Here is a 21,150-nt window from a genome sequence, read left to right as displayed (position 1 = left end):
TTGGATGCTTTTGTGTGTGTGTGTGTGTGTGTGTGTGTGTGTGTGTGTGAACCAGACACTCTTCACATTAAAAGAAAATCTTCTTATAAGCAAGCCTGGAAGCAAGATGGTGGTGTAATCTAGAGGCAAACCCAGTATTTCCTGGGACTATCTTAAAAGAGGGCAGATCACTGCCATGGTCTTCCCGGCATTCAAAAGTGATAATGGGATTTAGGATAGTTTAGCCCTCTGGGAATGGGGAAATTTATCAGTGCAGTGGACAATGTACTGCAATTCAGTTGATATCCAAGGGAGTATTTGTTGTTGTTGTTGTTTAGTTGTTTAGTCGTGTCTGACTCTTCGTGACCCCATGGACCAGAGAACGCCAGGCACCTCTGTTCTCCACTTCTTCCCGCAGTTTGGTCAAACTCATGCTGGTAACCTCGAAAACACTATCCAACAATCTCGTCCTCTGTCGCCCCCTTCTCCTTGTGCCCTCCATCTTTCCCAGCATCAGTGTCTTCTCTAGGGAGTCTTCTCTTCTCATGAGGTGGCCAAAGTACTGGAGCCTCAGCTTCACGATCTGTCCTTCCAGTGAGCACTCAGGGCTGATTTCCTTAAGAATGGATGCGTTTGATCTTCTTGCAGTCCATGGGACTCTCAAGAGTCTCCTCCAGCACCACAATTCAAAAGCATCAATTCTTCGGCGATCAGCCTTCTTTATGGCCCAGCTCTCACTTCCATACATCACTACTGGGAAAACCATGGCTTTAACTATACGGACCTTTGTTGGCAAGGTGACGTCTCTACTTCTCAAGGTGCTGTCTAGGCCTGTCATTGCCCTTCTCCCAAGAAGCAGGCGTCTTTTAATTTCGTGGCTGCTGTCACCATCTGCAGTGATCATGGAGCCCAAGAAAGTAAAATCTCTCACTGCCTCCATTTCTTCCCCTTCTATTTGCCAGGAGGTGATGGGACCAGTGGCCATGATCTTTGTTTTTTTGATGTTGAGCTTCAGACCATATTTTGCGCTCTCCTCTTTCACCCTCATTAAAAGGTTCTTTAATTCCTCCTCACTTTCTGCCATCAAGGTTGTGTCATCTGCATATCGGAGGTTGTTGATATTTCTTCCGGCAATCTTAATTCCAGCTTGGGATTCTTCCAGCCCAGCCTTTCGCATGATGTATTCTGCATATAAATTAAATAAGCTGGGAGACAAAATACAGCCTTGTCGTACTCCTTTCCCAATTTTGAACCAATCAGTTGTTCCATATCCAGTTCTAACTGGAGCTTCTTGTCCCACATAGAGATTTCTCAGGAGACAGATGAGGTGATCAGGCACTCCCATTTCTTTAAGAACTTGCCATAGTTTGCTGTGGTCGACACAGTCAAAGGCTTTTGCATAGTCAATGAAGCAGAAGTAGATGTCTTTCTGGAACTCTCTAGCTTTCTCCATAATCCAGCGCATGTTTGCAATTTGGTCTCTGGTTCCTCTGCCTCTTCTAAATCCAGCTTGCACTTCTGGGAGTTCTCGATCCACATACTGCTTGAGCCTTCCTTGTAGAATTTTAAGCATAACCTTGCTAGCGTGTGAAATGAGTGCAATTGTGCGGTAGTTGAAGGGAGTATTTGGATAGTGACAATTTTGTATCCAGGAGTACCGCCAAACTACAGAGCTGCTCCTTCCAAGGATGTGCAACACTGCCCAGAATACAAAGCACCTCTTTCTTTTCAGGATTCAACTTTAGTTGTGTGACCGGCATTTTTCTGACCCACATCCACCCATCAGCCAGTTCTATCTCTTGCTTCTTTCTGTCACCAGAGAAATAAAGCTGTCACTCACACACAGAGGGAGACACTTCTCCCCAAAACCAAGACCTTCCCTTAAGCCCTGGAAGTTTTTTTTTTTACTACAGGCATGAGTTCCCTCCTTTTCCCTCCTCCCCCTGCCATATGACACCCAAAATCCTCCTGGCACATTTTTATTCCAGAGCAATACCTCACTAGCCTCTGGTTCCTCTTTCAACAGGAGAATAGATCTGTTTCTAACAGATGAAGCAGACCTCTCTGGAATTACTGGGAAGCCTGAGCTGAAGATTTCCAAGGTAGGCTTCTCAAAATTCTACAGGTTGATCTATATTTTCTTGTATCCTCCATTTTCCACCAGAGGTACCCTCGTGTCTGAATTATGTTCAAATGAACATAATTTAGGGTACTTGAACCACAAAGCCACTTCCGACGTAGAAAGGAGGTGGGGTTGCGGGCTTCACCTTCTCACCATGGGCGTGGGGGCTGGCTCTCAGCCTCCGCGCGATTGAGGCTATCCCAGATCGCGTCAACCCCTGGCCAGCCAATCGGCTGGCCTGGGGGGCATGGCCTGCTCCATTTAACGCAGCGGCAGCCTGGGATCTCCCTCTTTGCCACTCCCAGCTGCTCCAGTTTGTCGGAGATCTTATCTCTGCGTTGCCTGCTCTGGAGCTCATGTGTCTGCTTATTCTTTCCCCCTTTGCTTTTAGTTGCTGTGCCTGCTGCTGCCTGCCTTTTCCGGCTGCTGCTTTCCCCCTTAAGAGCTGCAGTTTGCCAGCAGGAGTCGTTTCTTTTCCTGTGAGTAGCGCTTTGTCCTGCAGCCCTCTGCTGCAAGTCTCTTTTCCTGGCTTTGGAGCCTTCCCCTCGTTTCAGGAGCCTTCCCCTCGACCCTGGGTGCTTTGGAGCCAACGCTTCCTAAGGTTTGGAGTTGGTGTGGGGCTGACCAGGAGGGACTGCAGAAGGAGTTGGGGAGGAATTTGTTGCAGCAGCTTAAGCTATTGGTGGCAGGGTTGCCCGAGGGCTCGGGGTTGTGCCGGCAAAAGCCTGTTTGCTGTTGCAAAGGGCAGCACGGCATGTGGAGCTTTTAAATTGGTCACTGTAGAACACGGTCAGGAAGCACTGGGGTTGCTTTTGTGTACATTGTTCTTGTTTGGGGGGGGTGAGGCAAGCGGGAAAAAGGGGTTGTTCTGCGGACTGCATTACCAGCCCGTTTATCAGGTTTCAGCCTAATTCCCCTCCCCCCCATGGCTCACATGCTGCTGGTTCTTTATTGTTGTCAGGGTTTCCGCTGCCTGGCCGTCACCATTTTGTTTTCACCACGTGGTCCAGCACGGGCAGCCATTTTAAGAGAGGCAGTTTCTTGCAAGGCTGACCCCCTTTTTCACATCCGATGCATTTTGGGTTTTATTATTATTATTATTATTAAGCTCCGTTGCATGCGAGCCCTCTGGGAACTTGAATTTATCTGATCATCAGCTTTACTTACCTCCTGTGGGCTACATTGTTTAAAATCTAGTTTAGCTTCTCTGTGCTAGCATCTTTATATTGTGACATAGCTGGCTACATTGGTATTTAATTGCCTCACATTTCTTAGCCTGCAGTCCCTATTGCGTGGGTTTTGTTGAGCCTGATTGTGGGGCAAAAATAAATAAAATTTATATATATATATATATATATATATATATATATATATATATATATATTATATAAAAAATAAACTACAGTGCTTTTCATTAAAGTTAATAGGGAGAACCGAATGCAGCTGACTACACAGCATAAAAACAAAATAAAATAATTTAAACAATAATAGTAATAATAAAATTTAATTATATCATTGCAGTTTTATTGCCTTTACGCCTGGCACAGTTTACTTGAATACATTAATTTATTATAAGTGATTTGGAGTTATTTGTTCATAAAGGCTGGTGTTTGTTTTAGTATCTTTCACGTCCCCTTTTGAGGGGGGAAAGGTAATACAACTCTGTTCAATATTGAGTTGTTATAAACTTGAAGCAGCTGGGTTAGCTCAGTCAGTAGAGCATGAGGCTCTTAATATCAGAGTTGTGAGTTTGAGCCCCATATTGGGCAAAAGATTCCTGCCTTGCAGGGGGCTGGACTAGATGACCCTTTTAAAATACGTAAATAATAAACAAATTGATCAAATTGAAACAAAAAGGCCTGCGGTCTTTAACCTGTGCACCTGGTCTTAACCTTGGCCATTGGGGATTACTGGTTTTTGAATCTGATTTCTTTCCAGGTGTGGTCACTTTAATCAATACTGAACTAGGCCAGCTGGGCTACAGTGTCCTCTTGTAACAAAGGCTTAATTTAAAAAGGAAAAGGCACAGGCTTGTGGTTCTAAACAGTGCTCGGTCTGCTTGACCAATTTGCACAATTAAAGCTTGGAGTACAAGGGTTACTGTTGCGGGCGATATAATGGCTTCCAAGAGAACCCAACAGGCACAATCTTCTGTTTCTCCCCAAGAACTCCCCAATATAAATGGGTCCTGTGTTCAAGATGGGTCAGGAAAGCCTCCTGTGCCCTGCAACCCACAGGCTTTGTTGCAGTTTTTTCTCTGCTTTTGAAACCCTTTACCAACAATTCAGGCCCATGGTCACTGCGTCCTCTTCCCAAATAGTGAGTGCTCCTGATTGCATACCCATTACTGCACCAAGCAAGGAGGTGCTTGCACTTCTGCCTCCTTATTTAGTGTTCCACATTCAGGTAGCAATCCACCTATGCATCCTCGCACGCGATCACAGTCTACGCGTCCCTGGGCTTCCAGTGCCAGATCCTCAGGTGGTAGGGCTCATGCTTCCAGTTATAACCTTTCTGCCTCTCAGTCTACCCCAGACTTTCCCAGTATTCTACAGGATTTACAACCTCAGCCTTCACCGCGGAAGGGGGCTCCGAAACATCATTGGAGGAAGAGATGCCGGGGCAACAGGAAGTGTCAGCGGCTGCAGAACAGCACCTGGTCACCAATGATGGGCAAGGGAGAAAGAAGTCAAAGAAGAAGCAAGAGAAGTAAGCCTTCTGATTCCGAGGACAATTCAGAAATGCTTCCCTGCTGCCCACCACCCGCTGGGACCTGAGTGACCAGAATTACTGGATGGAGCATGTGGGTCCCTATGTGGAAAAGAAGCAGCCAGATCCCTCTAAGTTTGGAAATTTGAAGCTAAGCGAGTCCCTCACTGTGAGGTTTTCCGGGAGTACAAAAGGGGTGTGTGCCAGGGGCCGAATTCTAAGTATGAGCATGAATGTGAGAAGTGCCTAGGTAACCACCCAGCATCCTCATGTTTTAAAGGTAAACAGCCCTTTCAGAGTGGTAGGGGGCATTTCCACCCGGCGTCTTGAAATGCTCACAAACCCGCCCAAAGAGAAGTTGCAAACCTGTATTAATTCAGCCACAAACTGGTATTAATTTGGCCCTTGGTTTTGGCGTTCTCTTCTGTTAAGCTCTCACCTCTTAGAACCCTTCTCGATAAATACCCTAATAAAGAGGCAGCAAAGTACCCTTGGGAAGGGTTTTTCTTATGGCTTCAAGATCCCTGTTTCATTCCCTCCTAACTCAGGGGACCCCCAAAACATAACAAAACAAAAACAGTTAGGGAAATGCCAGCTATTGCAAAAAAGAAAATAAACAAAGAAATTCTAGCTGGGATTACACATTTCACCTTTAGGTATCGTCCCTAAAAAGACTCCAGGAGAGTATCGTATGATCCACAACCTATGCTCAGTCAATGATACCATAGGAACCTTGTTCTGTGAAATATGCCTCCTTTGAACAGGCTATAAAGGTTATTCGCAGGTTCAGCAGGGGTGCGCTCTTGGCTAAGTGCAACATTGAGTCGGCCTTCCGCCTCCTGCCAATTCACCCAATTCACCCTGTGGCTAGGTTTTAGGTTGAGGGGGCCTATTTCATAGGCAAATCTATGCCAATAGGGTGCTCAGTAGCTTGTGCAGCTTTTGAGTCATTTAGTACAGTTTTGGACTGGGCCCTTTGCTTAGAACTGGTTCTGAAGGGGTGACCCATTACTTCAATAACGTTTCGCTCATCACTAGTAATAGCCCTGATTGCGCTTCTCTTTTAGAGGCTTTCACCTCCCTGGCTGAGGACCTTGGGGTACCTTGGTGGCAGACAAAACAGAGGGTTCAGTTTCAACCATAACCTATTTTGGGTATTGAATTGGACACAATAGCACAGACATCCGCCTACCAAGGGAGAAGCTAGTAGCACTTAAGGAATTAATTCTGCAACTTCTTCCTCTCAAGGAGGTCACCCTTAGGCAGAGTCAATCACTCTTGGGTCACCTCAACTTTGCATGCCGGGTAGTGTCCCCTGGCTGCCCCGTTTGTGGGCGATTGGCTAAGCTGTCAGCGGGACTGCGTGCTCTTCAGCACAGAGTGCACCTCTCTAAAGTGGTCAAGTCAGACCTGGAGGTTTGATTAAAGTTCCTGGATAAGTACAAGGGCATTTCTTTGTGGCAGGACAATTTGATGCTGTGTTCAGACTTTCAGGTACAGTCTGATGCAGCTGGTTCCCTGGGGTTTGGTGTCTACTTTAGGGGGCGCTGGTGTGCTCAGTGTTGGCCTACCAGCTGGCAAGGAAAACCTATCACGCGTGACCTCACCTTCTTAGATTTTTTCCTATCGTAGTTGCGGTGCACTTGTGGGCTGATGAGTTCAGGAATCACCAGGTATGCTTCTGGACCGACAATCAAGCGGTTGTCAGGGTCCTGTCTAAGCAATCATTGCACTCTCCTAGGGTGGCAAACCTGCTCTGGTCCTTTGTACTTTATTAAACATCTATTTCTCTGCCATATTTACACCTACTGTTAACAATGACATCGCGAATGCTATGTCTCGTTTTCAGATGGACTGCTTCCGCTCATTAGCCCCAGAGGTAAAGCAATTTCCACAGTCATTCCTGGAGCACCTTTGGAGCCTTGGGGACGTGACGTCCTGAAGGGAGTATTGGCTGAAGTAGTCCCGTCCATGCTTAGATCTTATAAAAAGGCTTGGACGGACTTTATGAAGTTTTGAGGCAAATTAAAAAATGCTAGGCTTGACACCCCACCACCAAGGCTGAAGTTCTGCAATACTTGGTACATTTGAGGGAGCTGGGTCGCGCAGCAAAGACTCTTAAACATCCAGTCAGCTGCAATCACCTTCTTCTGTAATGCTATTTACTCCATAGACCCTTGTGCGGATTTCTTAGTGTGAAGGGCACTGGAGGGCTGGCGCAGGCTGCAGCCTCCCAGCAGTGAGGTTAGAAGGCCCATAACCTATGACATTCTATGCCAAATCCAAACAACAACAATAAAAATTAAGAAATATCTGTTGGTCCAAGTACAAGGCCTGGTTATTTTTCAGCTGGCCAACAAGATTCTGCTGCCCGGGGAAGTTTATTGAGAGACCTGACCTTGTCCAGATCCAATTTATTTATTTTTTTTAAATAATATTTATTAAAGTTTCAAATAGTACAAAAAACAAAAAGAAAAAAGAAAAGAAAAAACAAGGGGAAAAAAAGATTCACTCATTACAGTCCAAATTTTCAATAACTTCTTTCCACAACTTCCCCTCACCTCCCCTTCTTGTATTCCATGTCCAAATATTTATCCAACAAGTTCTTATCCCTAAATTTTTAACCTTAATTTGTTATTATATTTAGTTCAATTTATATATCAACTTTTAACTTATATACATCAATCATTTATGCTTAAAGTTTTTTCCTAAGGTCGACCCAGTTTCCCTTCCACGAATTCCCCATTTTTATACTAATAACAACACAAAATTAAAAAGAAAAAAGTAAAAAAAAAAATCAGACACCCTTTGGATTTCCAAATCCCACCCTCCCTTCCCCGGTTTCGATCCCCAAACCGATGTCCATTAGTCCATCTACTATCAGCCTGGCAACCTCACGTCTGAGGCCCTTAAATCTCTCTCAGTCCCTCTCTGCCGGTTTCTTTGGAAGTCCTTTGTGTTTAACACCAAATCTCGGAGGGGCACTATCCCTATAATGTCCATGTTCCTTCCAGCCAGACCTCCCTGTTTAAAGGTGGAGCTCAAATCTTGTTTTTTAATCCTTTTAAGTCCAAATAATCCAAAGGCTCCAACCTCCACCTTGGTCACATTTATAGTCCATAGATCTTCAGATCCCCACAAAAGGAGATCTTTCCATTCCTCATTTTTAAATTCAAACCAAATTTTCCTCTTCCAGTCTTTATTTTCATCCATCTTGACAGGCCTCCGGCTCTCCTTTGCCTTCTGCAGCACTGCAGCCCCTCCTTCCTGTTTCTCTTGTTCAGCATATATCTCTTTCTCCACTTCCTCAATTTTCTCTAATTTCTTTTCTTGTTCAGCTGCCTGGGTTTTATACATCAAGTCCTTTTCCAACTCAGTGGATACATTTACTGTTGACTTCGAAGTTACGGCGCATGTAGACAAAACATGACCTCGCTCATGCAACTTTCGCAACTTTCCCAAGAGAAAAGCAACCTCGTCCAGGTCAGCTAGTATTTTCCGACCTATTTCCATTCTTGTAATGTCCCTGAACCCCCTCTAGAGGGATTCTGGTTATTCAATATCCCTTTCACTTCCCACCCAAAAGTCAAGTTAGTTTGTTTCAGTCCTTCTTTATTTTCAGCAACTTGTAACTATGTTGTATCTAATGTAACCGGCAAAAACATCAGAAATAAAGTTCTCTATTTTTCCGACTTTGACAGCTAATCTGACAGCTGTCAAAATCTTCTGTGTCTCCTCAGCAGGCTCCTCTCGCGGATCACTCCCGGGGGGGGGGGTGGCACTTTAACTCAGAAAGTTAGCTGTTATCCTCCAGCACAATTACTTATTGTATCAATCCGTGCAATTAATAACTTTTATCCAATAAAGAAAAGGCTCTTCACTCGACCTTAGTTGTCAAATCCTTGCTTTAAATTGTTTACAATGGGGGGAGACGGACTTCCTCTTTGCACCTCCCCCGCTCATACTAATCCAAAAAATTTTTAAAGTCCAATTTCCAAATTACTCACTGGTTGTTGTTTTTAGTTTTTAGTCCAAATTTTCAGAAGAAGAAGTCAGCGCTCTCCGTCAAATGGCATGCGGCTTCGCTTGGCAGGGGAAGCAGAAGACTCACAGCACAGCACCGCGCCGCTCCCCGTCCCTCGCTCCGTAGCCTTTAAAAAGGCTCCTTCGCGGGTCGGGGGGGCGCTAACAGTGCCCGCCGAGTCACCAGGTCCACGGGCTTCCACGCCCGTGGTTTTTGAGGGTCCCCGCGTCGCTGGTGCAACAGGACCCGACCCCTGCCAAGCAGATTCCCTCCAGAGCTCGGAGGGAATCCGCCATTCGGCGATGGCGCCAACCCGGAAGTCTGTCCAGATCCAATTTAGTCCTGCATGTCTGATGTTCCAAAACTGATCAGCAGGGAAAGGGGGCCCTTATTCGGCTCCAAGCAACTAGTCAGAATGGGCCATGCCCAGTAAAGGGCACTAGACATTTCATGTATGTGAGACCGACCGTCTCAGGCCCATTCCGCATACATTCGGATGGCTCCCGCTTTGCACTGCATCAGTTCATGCGCGCTATGCGAAGCGCGATTGCTGCCTGTGGTTTACCCCCTGCTGAATTTGTGGCCAACTCCTTTCGGATTGGGGCCGCTACCACAGCAATGCATTTGGGACTCTCAGCTGAAAGGATGAAGGACTTGGGGCGGTGGAAGTCTGATACTTTTAAGGGATATATTCATAAGACCTTGTGATTGTTCACGGTATACCTGACCTGGCTTTGTTACCTTCTTTTGCTGTCAGGAGACGTTGTGGTGCACATTTGGATTACAGGCCACAACATTGTCCACTGGGCTAGAAACTGTGCCGGCAACTGTGGCCTGGGGTGCAGGCTGGATCTTCCACTAAAAAAATAAAAGTTTCCTGAATCTCACGGAAGGGGGAGCGCTGGGCAGAATTTATGCCTGCAGTGAAAGCCAGAGCGACTTTGGAAGGTCCCCTCATGCTCTGGTTATTCAGCTGGGGGGAAATGACTTGGCCTATTGGAAATGCATGGACTTGATGTGGGACTTTTAAAATGACTTCAATGAACTGATCGCTTCATTGCCAGATTCAACCCTCACCACTGCTGGAGAGGCGTGTATGTCAGTGCCCTATTGCTATAAACAAAGCCAGGGAGCTTTTGGAACATTTGGTGGCGCGTAGAGTGGCAGCCCTGGGGGGTTGGGTCATTGACCACCCCAACAACCAGTTCAGCTAAGTGGCCCTCATGAGAGGATGGCGTACATCTATCCGATGTGGGAAACAATGTGTGGTTGGCAGATATGATGGCTGGGATTAGGTATTGGTTGCAGGTTTGAGGGTATTGGCGGTGAGCTTTTGCTCGAGTGGCAGTTAGGCACTGGTATTGTTATTGTTATGAAGATGGAAGGGGTGGAGGAAGCGCCATCACCTCCCTCGCATATCAAAGGGTAGTCCGATAAAGGATTCCGGGGGAGGGGGCGTGGCCCTCCCTGACCAAAGCCTGTGGAGGTGAGGGCCTCCCAGAGGAGTTCCTAGTTGATGTGCATCAGCAGGACTCCCCCTACTGATGGTTAACCCTTCCCGGACTTCAAGCGAACTGGCTGAAGCCGGATAGTCGGTTAGGACCAATGCCTAAGCCAATACCACTCATCACCTGAAACCAATAAAGTTGTGGCCATATTTAGCCCATTAACCTAAAATATCTGTGTTATGTGTCTTTATTTCCACTAGGGGGAGGTGGGAACTCATCATGCAATCTCATCTCTCATGGAAAGGAGGAGCCAAAAATATTTGCTATTCCAGCTATGATGATTAAGAGGCACCAAAATCCTATCTCTCCCTCTGCTATAGCCTAATGGCATGAGTTGAGATGGGACTTGATGAGATGGGACTTGGTGACAGTTGAGGGGAGAGCCCCAATGGAGCTGGTCTCCCAACAGAACTGATGGAGAGACTCTTAAGCCCCAGCTCTCCCTCTTCCCTTGGTCATGCTATCTGGGGCCAGTGGCGTAGCGTGGGGGGTGCCAGGGGTGCCGGCTGCACCGGGCGCAACATCTGGGGGGAGGCGCGAGTCCAGAGGGAAGGGACAAGTTCCTTCCTCCGCCGGGCTCCCCGCCGCCACCGCCAGCCTTGCACCCTAGCGCGTGCGCGCCCCCCGCCGCCGCTGCGGCTGCGCTCCACTCATTGCTCGCAGGAGGAGCAGCCGCTGCAGCAGCGCCGACGCTGTGTGTGTAAGCAGAAGCAGGGATGGTTTGTGCTGCTGGAGCGGCTTCTCCTGCTTTTGCAAAGCAGCGCAGGCGGAAAAAGTAGAGCGAGAGGCTGGGCAGCGGGCGAGGCAGCGGGAAGTGTGTGTGAGCGAGGCGCCGCCATTGCGAAGCATGTTGTTTACATGCCAAGGGGGTGCCTTGTGGAAACAGGGTGGTGAGGGAGCGCGCAGGAGAGGCAGCAGCAGCGCAAGGCTGACATAGGCTGAGTCAGAAAGTTGGGGGCTTGGAGCAGGGATGGGGTTGGGGGGTGAGAAAGAGGCAGGCGGAAAAGGAGCCACGGGGGGGGCAGCACAAGTGTGTGAGTGTGAGAGAGGAAGTGTCGGAATTAGTGAACCTATTAACAGCGCTTGGGGCAGTGCAAGTGTATGCGTGGGAGCCACTAGGGAAAATTGATAGTGCAAGACAAACAGGCTGTGTGCTTGAAGCAGGGCAGGTGTGAGCGTTTGTGTGTGAGCGTGTGTGTGTGTGTGTGAGAGAGAGAGAGAGAGAGAGAGAGAGAGAGAAATGAGATGGGACACTACAAATATGTGTGTCTGTATGTTGTGAAATGAAAGCATAATCAATGCACATGCATGCTCTCGCTCTCTCGCTCTCTCTCACACACAGACACACATAGAGCATGTGTGTTGAAACTGGCAAAGAGGATGTGAAAAGAGGGAGAGAGGAATTTTGTGTGTGAGAGACAATGGGTGCGAGTGCGAGTGCTTAAAAAAAATGTTAAAAGATAGTTGCATGCCTGACGCCAGACGTGTACAGGGATATAAATTGCCGGGTTCTGGGAAGGATCGCTCTGTGAGGGGGTCGCTCTGTGTCCCCAGGATGCTTTGGGGGAGGAAGCCATGTTGCTTTACATGTATGGTACACAGAGCCTCAGTCGCTAAACCTAACCTACCTCAAGGGCAGGCTGAGTGCGTGGGAGAACCATGCATGCCAACTTGAAGTGCTTGGGAGGATAAAGAACTAACTAGAGGGGAGCAAGGGAGAAACACCATATATTGATTAAAAAACAACAACACATGGAGATTGTGAATACATGTAGACACCGATTTCTTTCCATACATCCAGTGGCGTAGCGCCACCGACGCCTGGCCGGGCACAGGCAGCCTCCGCACCCCGCCGCCGCCGCCATCCCCTTGGCCCAGCCACAGGCGGTGGCTGCTTTTGCCGACTGGGAGGGAGGAGAGCTCTGAGGGGCCTCACCGCGCCCTGCGCTCCCCAAAACCCTCCGAGAGGAAGCCGGCGGGCGGGCGAGGGTCTCCCAGCGGAAGGGGGCGCCGCTGGCTCCGGCTCTCAGAGCAAGTCTCAGCCGCGGGGGGGGGGCCGAGGACGGAGCACAGCTGGAAGCCCTCGGACCGGCCGGGAGGAGGAGAGGCGCTCGCCAAGCCCGGATCTGCAGCTCCACCTACAGCCCAAGGAGAGGAGGGGGCGGGGAGGCGCCCGAGGGGAGGGGGCTTCGGCTGCTTTGGCCCACGGGGGCTCCGCAAATAATAAATTTAATAATTTCCTGCTGAGCCTTTGGGGGGGGGGTCCTTGGCTCCTTCGCTCGCCCCCAGCCCCAGTGGCGTAGCGTGGGGGGGTGCAGGGGGACCCGGGCGCAACATCTGGGGGGGGCGCGCTCGCACTCGAGTGCTAAAATCCACGGGTTAGGGGGCGCAAATTACTTGCCTTGCCCCGGGTGCTGACAACCCACGCTACGCCACTGTCTGGGGCTGATGGGATCCAAAAACATCAGGAGGGCCACAGCTTCCCCACCGCTGACACAGAATTTTCAAGAGCAGATGATTTGGCCTTTAATGTTTTTGTTAGAAATTGGAATTGCTGTCTCTTTTTTATCAACCTGGGTAGGACTTCTCGTAAAATTATTATTTCTTTTCCATCTATGGTTAACTTGTTCTTACTCTTTGTTTGGAGGATCTTATCTTTCATCCAATTTTCCTTATTGCTGCTTTTCCTCCTTTGTCCATTAGGTGTCACTGTGTTCTTATTTATTCAACTCGCTAGCTTCTATCCTCATTTAAACCTCACTTTCACAATTTTGTCTTTGTCACTTCCTCCTTCTCAGTGATTACTCAGCGTCTTCAAACCCTCGTCATCATCTTATTTGTTAAATTCCCTTCCTTCAACTTCAAAGTGGCTGCTCTACTCTACCCAGCTACAATAACAGGCAGCCTGCACCGCTCTGCATTTTCTAGTAAGTCTGTTTCAGATGGTGTGCTTTTCAAATAGTTTAATTGCAATCTGAGTGATTTCTTTACACTCTTTCTATATTTTTTCTGTTCTTCTGTCTTCCCTTTACTTTTGTGTTAGCATTGTATCCCCTCCGCTATTTTTACTCTTTATTTTGTTTTGGGTTTACTCACTCCGCGAGGGGTCCCCCCCCCCGAGTTCCCCTTTTTTCTTCTTGTCTTATTTCCTTTTAGGTTTTGTTGCTGCTGCTACCACTTTACATTTATTTTAATGTAGAAATAGAGATTTTACCCTCTTGTCGATGCTTCAGTGATGTGAGGCTTTTCACTGGTCTGTTTGATCTTCTTCTCTGTGCCTGGATTGCCCCCCACCTCTGCCATTTTTCTTTTGGCGAGGGACACCAAAAAGACACTGCCGAAGTTCCTTTGGCTTGAGCTTCCTTCCAAGCCTTTTCAGGGGTCGTTTTGCCAAACGTTGCCCCTCACAGTACCGGTGTACTTGCTTACTGCGATCGGAGCTCACCCGTTGCAGTTGTGGTAAAAACCTATGAGGGAGTCCACTATGAGGGAGTCCAGTATGACAATTAATATATTGAAGAATTAAATGCCATGTATGCTGTTATTGTTCTTTCCATAAGCCAATTGGGAAAAGCCTTTTAATTCTCTGCATACAAGAGTAGGAGACTTCTATGTTGATGAGGAAACAATGGTGAAAGTCCCTATGATGAACAAAGTCAGCTGGTTTGAGACTTACCATGATAAGATCCTGTCCTGCAAGGTTGTGAAACTCCCTTTCAAGAGCAACGTTTCAGCATTATTTATTCTTCCTGACCAAGGAAAAATGAAGCAGTTGGAAAATGCTCTTAGCAAAGACGTTTTGTTAAAATGGATGAATTCAACAAAATCACAGTAAGTGTGCATGCTGTAGTGGAAAGAGTGTAGTACATATGTGTAGGTGTAAATATATTGTTATGAGTTTGAGGGGTAGTGATAGGCTGTGTAATGACCAAGTCCGTTGTAATTCCAGAACAGGATCAATTGAGCCTAGACATCGCTGAGACAGGAGTGCAAACAAGCTAGGAATGTGGGCTTGGGAGAGCACATCTTTGATTAGAATTCTGTCCTCCATATGACACCCAAAATCCTCATGGCACATTTTTTTCCAAAGCAATACCTCACTAGCCTCCTCCATATGACACCCAAAATCCTCATGGCACATTTTTTTTCAAAGCAATACCTCACCTCCTAGATGGAGGAGATTCATAGAGACCAAGCGGGCTTTCTCCCTAGAAGGCATTTGTCAGACAACATAAGGAATATAATTGACATTTTGGAAAAGTTAGAAGTGGATATAAACACTAAAGCAGTCTTGATATTTGTGGACGCGGAGAAAGCCTTTGACAATATTTCTTGGATTTTTATGAGAAAGAATCTCCGGGGAATGGAAGTAGGCCAAGGGTTTGAAAATGGTATAGGTGCAATTTACTCTGAGCAATAAGCAAAACTTATTGTAAATAATGTGGTTACAGAAGAATTTAAGATAGAAAAAGGGACACGTCAAGGGTGCCCGATCTCCCCATTACTTTTTATATCAGTCCTGGAGGTTTTGCTGAACATGATTAGAAGGGACCAGCAGGTTAAAGGGGTACAGGTCGGAGCTAAACAGTACAAACTGAGAGCATTCGCAGATGACTTGGTACTTACATTACAAGAGCCAGAATCTAGTACAAAAAGGGTTTTAGAACTAATTCAAGAGTTTGGTCAAGTTGCAGGCTTTAAATTGAATAAGTTAAAAACTAAGGTATTAGAGAAAAATTTAACAGCTATGGAAAAAGAGAGGTTTCAGAATGAGACAGGATTAACTGTGGTTAAGAAAGTGAAATAATTGGGGATAAATATGACAGCTAAAAATGTGAACTTATTTAAAGATAATTACGAGAAATGTTGGACAGAAGTGAAAAAAGATTTAGAGATTTGGTCTAAGTTGAAGCTTTCCTTGTTTGGTAGAATTGCGGTTATAAAAATGAATGTATTGCCTAGAATGTTGTTTTTGTTTCAAACATTACAAATTGTGGACAAGATGGACTGTTTCAAGAGGTGGCAGAAAGATATCTCTAAATTTGTCTGGCAGGGCAAAAAGCCCAGGATAAAATTTAAGATTTTAACTGATGCAAAGGAAAGGGGGGGATTTGCCCTGCCGGACTTAAAACTTTACTATGAATCAGCAGCGTTCTGCTGGTTGAAAGACTGGCTGCTTCTTGAGAACACGGACATTTTGGATTTGGAAGGTTTCAACAACGTTTTTGGGTGGCATGCATATTTGTGGTATGACAAGGTTAAAGCACATAAAGCATTTAAAAATCATATTGTCAGGAGAGCATTGTTTAATGTGTGGATTAGATACAAGGATTTATTGGAAAATAAAACCCCAAGGTGGTTGTCACCAAGGGAAGCTAAAGCTCTGAAAAGACCCAATATGGAGGCCAAATGGCCGAAATATTGGGAAATTTTGGAACAAGAAGGGGATAAATTAAAATTGCAGAGCTTTGAGAAACTAAAGGATAAAGTCCGAGACTGGCTCCATTATTATCAGATAATGGAAGTGTTTAGACTGGATAGAAAGATTGCCTTTCAGGTGGAAAAGTCAAAATTGGAAACAGAACTGTTAGAACCCAATATTAAGAATTTGTCAAAAATGTATAACTTGCTGTTGAAATGGAATACGCAAGACGAAACTGTGAAATCAGCCATGATAAAGTGGGCACAAGATATTGGTCATAACATTATGTTTGCTGACTGGGAACAGTTGTGGACCACCGGTTTGAAATTTACGGCATGTAATGCCTTAAAGGAAAATATTATGAAAATGATTTATAGGTGGTACATGACCCCAGTCAAGCTTGCAAAGATCTATCATTTGCCTGATAATAAATGTTGGAAATGCAAAGAGGCTGAAGGTACATTCTTTCACCTTTGGTGGACATGCCCAAAGATTAAGGCTTTCTGGGAAATGATATATAATGAATTGAAAAAGGTATTTAAATATACCTTTCTGAAGAAACCAGAGGCCTTTCTCTTGGGTATGGTCGGCCAATTGGTGCCAAAGAAGGATAGAATTTTTTTTATGTACGCCACAACAGCAGCAAGAATACTCATCGCAAAATATTGGAAGTTGCAAGAACTACCCACCTTGGAAGAATGGCAGATGAAGGTGATATGGGACTGGCAGAAATGACCGGCAGAATCCGAACCAGGGAAGAGAGACAGCGGAAGAAGATTGGAAGAAATTTAAGGACTATCTTAAGAAACATTGCAAAATTAATGAATGTTAGAATGACGCTGGATTGGAGAATATGTGGTTTACAGTGATAATGGTTAAGTATAGAAATGAAAGGTTAAAAATGTAAAAGGAAAATAAGGGAGAGGATTTGCTGAATTAATAATTGGAAATTAGAATACAGAAAGGGAAGGTATGAGGAAGTCGGGGAAGTAAGTTATAAGAAAATAAGGTAATTGAAATTATATTTGTTTTTGTTGTTGTTGTTGTTTTGTTGTGTTTGATTTGTTGTTATATAAATTTGGAAAATTTCAATAAATTTTTTTATTAAAAACAAAAACAAGCAATATCTCACCTCCTCCTTCAACAGGAGAATAGATCTATTCCTTCCAAAGTTTACAATCTCTGGCAACTATGTTATCCAAGGGATCTTAAGAAGAATGCATATTACGGAGGTATTCACAGATCAAGCAGACCTCTCTGGAATTACTGGGAAGCCTGAGCTGAAGATTTCCAAGGTAGGCTTCTCAAAATTCTACAGGTTGACTTATATTTTCTTGCATCCTCCATTTTTCCACCAGAGGTACCCTCTTGCCTGAATTATGTTCAAATGAACATAATTTGGGGTACTTGAACCACAATCCCATCTCTCATGGAGAGGAGGAGCCAAAAATATTTGCTATTCCAGCTAGGATAAGAGGCACCAAAACCCCATCTCTCCCTCTGCTATAGCCTAATGGCATGTGTGGTGCTTGATGACAGTTGAGGGGGGAGCCCCAATGGAGCTGGTCTCCCAACAGAACTGATGGAGAGACTCTTAAGCCCCAGCTCTCCCTCTTCCCTTGGTCATGCTATCTGGGGCTGATGGGATCCAAAAACATCAGGAGGGCCACAGTTTCCCCACCTCTGACACAGAATTTTCAACAGCAGATGATTCGGTACCAATTGCTTTGCAAAGACTGCAGTTAGCATTGGAGAAGGAGGAGAAATCTGATATATTTGCAAGCTTTGTGCAGACAGTATCATTTATCACATACCTGCTTTAGACTGACCTGCTCAGGCACTGTAATTTTTTTTACGATATATACGATATCTTTATTGTCATTGTGCCACACAGAACAATGAAATTGAAAATCTACATAAAACATTCAAACCCCCCCCCCAAAAAAAACTCTAAAACCCCATTTTAAAATACAATATACTCCTGCAAGGAACTCCTGCAAGGCTCCCCACGCTGCGGATGTGTTCCCGAAGCGCCAGGCGCTCTGCTTTCAGGGCGCCCGACGCTCCGGGAAGCAGGCTGCTATCCGCAGTGTGGGGAGCCCTGTGGGGAACTCCTGCAGGGCTCCTCACTCTGCGGATGTATGCCTGGCGCGAGGGGCGCTCTGCTTCAGGGCGCCCCACCTGCCAGGCAGCAGGCTGCTATCCACAGCGTGGGGAGCCCTGTGGGGAACTCCTGCAGGGCTCCGCACGCCTCGGATGTCTGCCTGGCGCAAGGGGCGCTCTGCTTCAGGGCGCCCCACCCGCCAGGCAGCAGTCTGCTATCCGCAGCGTGGGGAGCCCTGTGGGGAACTCCTGCAGGGCTCCGCACGCCGCGGATGTCTGCCCGGCGCGAGGGGCACTCTGCTTCAGGGCGCCCCACCCGCCAGGCAGCAGGCTGCTATCCGCAGCGTGGGGAGCCCTGCGGGGAACTCCTGCAAGGCTCCCCACGCTGCGGATGTGTTCCCGAAGCGCCGGGAGCTCTGCTTTCAGGGCGCCCGACGCTCCGGGAAGCAGGCTGCTATCCGCAGCCTAGACACGGCTAGCGGAGCGCTAATCCCAAAGCTTGGGGCCTGCGGAGCTCAGCGCGCCCCAAGCTTCTGGGCGCCGGCAAGGTCTCCCACGGCTAGCGGAGACCTTGCCGGCACCCAGAAGCTTGGGGCGCGCTGAGCTCCGCACGCCCCAAGCTTTGGGATTAGCGCAGTGGTCCGCTAGCCCTGGGAGAGCCGCGCGACGTCGCGGGGCTCTCCCAGGGCTAGCAGAGACCTTGCCGGCACCCAGAAGCTTGGGGCGCGCTGAGCTCCGCACGCCCCAAGCTTCGGGATTAATGCAGCGCTCCGCTAGCCGTGGGAGAGCTGGGTTTCCCACGGCTAGCGGATAGCTTCCTGAAGCCTGGAGAGCGAGAGGGGTCGGTGCGCACCGACCCCTCTCACTCTCCAGGCTTCAGCGAAAGCCTGCATTCGCTCCATAGGACGCACACACATTTTCCCTTGCTTTTTAGGAGGGAAAAAGTGCATCCTATGGTGCGAAAAATACGGTAATTTTAAAGCGTATTACTAAATATGTCTTTTATCCAGTTATATAAACTTTTGTATTTATCTGTTTATGTGCTGGCTACTTTTGGAAACCTAGTGTTTATAATATTATAGGAATAAAAGGGTAATATTATATATGATGTATATATGAAAGAAGTGTTCGTATTTTTTGCATAATGAGCCTGGTATTGGGATCTTGCTTCTCATCAACAGTAAGGGAGAGAGACAAGAACTAGGAAAATATAATTATGGAGATGATTGACATCAAGATTTTCAGAAAATTCCTTCAGTTCCTTGAGGCTGACTGATACACAAATATGATGCTTAAAACTGGTTAGAGGAACCAGATCAATAGGTAATCAGTGTGAGAAACAACCACATGATGTTTCTGAAGACATTCAGTGGATTTGTTTGTTTTGAAGGCCTAGATTTTCTCATGATAAAATCCTGAGTCAGACACAATCTTGCACTAATTTTTGTTGTATGTCTTTGCAGGCTATTCACAAAGCTTATTTAAATGTCGACGAGAATGGCACTGAAGCTCCAGCTACTACTGCTATTGAAATTGGTCCTACCTCCCTTCCTCCTGCACTGGTGTTCAATGCCCCCTTTCTGTCGGTGACTGTTGACGAGGAAACTGATACTGTCATCTTCATGGGAAAAGTCACGAATCCTACTGAGGCATGATTGCTCAACTTGTGTTGCAGCACAGAAAACATGGGATTTCCAATATGAAGCATGATTGATAAGATGCCTTTAGGTATCAGAGTGATTACTGTCACATGTTCCCAAACCGAACAAATAAAACACTGATAGAATTGTCTGCAAAATCACTTGGCGTTTTTCTTTCTTTTCTCACAATCTTAAAAAATATGTTGTTTATTTTAAGTGTGCTCTTTAGCATTCACTCCAGGATCATGCCATTTGAAAGATCAGGTTAACAGGATTTTATTATTATCTCTCATGCCTAGCTGCAATCTCAAAGCTGTCTAACTCTTCCCCCGGTTGTGTGGCCTTTTCTTTTTCTTTTTTTAAAAAAATAATTCTTATTAAGTTTCCATTTACCAAATTAAACATATCAAACCAATTAATCCAAATTGTAACCATACACATCATATAATCCAATTACCGTATTTTTTGCTCTATAAGACGCACCAGACCACAAGACGCACCTAGTTTTTGGAGGAGGAAAACAAGAAAAAAAATATCTGAATCTCAGAAGCCAGAACAGCAAGAGCGATCGCTGTGCAGTGAAAGCAGCAATCCCTCTTGCTGTTCTGGCTTCTGGGATAGCTGCGCGGCCTGCATTTGCTCCATAAGACGCATACACATTTCCTCTTACTTTTTAGGACGGAAAAAGTGAGTCTTATAGAGCAAAAAATACGGTATTTCCCAATTGTAAATTTTTTTTGTGGGGGGTACCCATGCTTCTTGATCGGCAGGAGTCCAATCCTCGAATATTTCTGCTGCTTTCATATTTACAATGATATTTTCAGTCCCTCTTCTTAGTCCTTGTCGTTACTCATTTTCCTTTTCATTCACCTCTGAATTATCTCCGCAAGTGCGTTAAAAAAACAATTATTTATATTTCTGTGTGGATTCTGTATTGCTCTCTCGTGAATCACTCTCATCCAATAGTCCAGGCGTTTCCACTCGAGCGGGCAATCGCCATCTTGCCATTCCGATGAAATACAGTCTAATAGCCCGCTCCTTAACTTTCCAGACCTGTTGCATCGTAAATTAGTCTTTTCCAGGAGGGCTGCCCCTTCCAGTTCACAATCTCATCCAGATAACAAATCTTTGGCTCGCCCTCCCTAAAACCAAATTCCCTGCAACAGATGTCTGTCCTTCTCTATCAAATCTCAATTCTTGCTGCATCACAAAGAGAGCCTTTGTTTTGCCAAATCCTTCACCTTTAAATTCATATTATTTTCCCCCACACAGCTCATTTTTAATCCCATTTGCCAATTAGTTATTGTGACAGATCTTCTGAGGGGGAGGGTTATTAGGTAATCACATGAAACCAAAAATAAAAAGTTGTTTCCCCCCTCCTTTCCGTTCCGTTGCCTTCCAAATACCAGCATGTCTGTAGTACTTTGATGTAATCTTCTGTCTCAATCTTCTTCCTCTCAATGGCAAAATTATTAGCAGATAAAACCTCCTGCCTCTCTCGAAGCATGTGTGTTAGCTCTCCAAATTTTTCCTTTTAAGTAACGCAACTAGTTTCGCTCCTGGAAGCAGCTTCGGAGGAGTGCCGAAACCCGCCGAGGGTTATGCACCCAGTGCCTCGCACCCCCTCCTTCTTCCGAACTCGG

At 46.1% G+C, this 21,150-nt stretch overlaps 1 protein-coding gene across 1 annotated transcript; it reads left to right on the top strand.

The window, feature by feature from the left end:
- Window positions 1-13,095: 13,095 nt before the first annotated feature.
- LOC144326949 (alpha-1-antitrypsin homolog) lies at window positions 13,096-19,657 on the top strand. Its single transcript, XM_077924409.1, has 4 exons — window positions 13,096-13,269; window positions 13,903-14,173; window positions 16,912-17,059; window positions 19,331-19,657. The coding sequence occupies exons 2-4, from the start codon at window positions 13,971-13,973 to the stop codon at window positions 19,520-19,522; spliced, it is 543 nt and encodes a 180-aa protein (XP_077780535.1). The 5' UTR covers window positions 13,096-13,269; window positions 13,903-13,970; the 3' UTR covers window positions 19,523-19,657.
- The last annotated feature ends 1,493 nt before the right edge of the window (window positions 19,658-21,150 follow it).

This window comes from Podarcis muralis, chromosome 1 (genome assembly GCF_964188315.1).
Source record: "Podarcis muralis chromosome 1, rPodMur119.hap1.1, whole genome shotgun sequence".
NCBI lineage: Eukaryota > Metazoa > Chordata > Lepidosauria > Squamata > Lacertidae > Podarcis > Podarcis muralis.
Note: the sequence above shows the minus strand (reverse complement) of the source record. Positions and strands in the feature narration are given on the sequence as shown.

Excerpts from the sequence above, each read along its gene's own strand:
- LOC144326949 (XM_077924409.1), top strand. The coding sequence starts at position 13,971 with ATGGTGAAAGTCCCTATGATGAACAAAGTCAGCTGGTTTGAGACTTAC. Across the intron at positions 14,174-16,911 it reads ATGAATTCAACAAAATCACA|GAGAATAGATCTATTCCTTC; the intron begins GTAAGTGTGCAT and ends CTCCTTCAACAG. Across the intron at positions 17,060-19,330 it reads CTGAGCTGAAGATTTCCAAG|GCTATTCACAAAGCTTATTT; the intron begins GTAGGCTTCTCA and ends ATGTCTTTGCAG.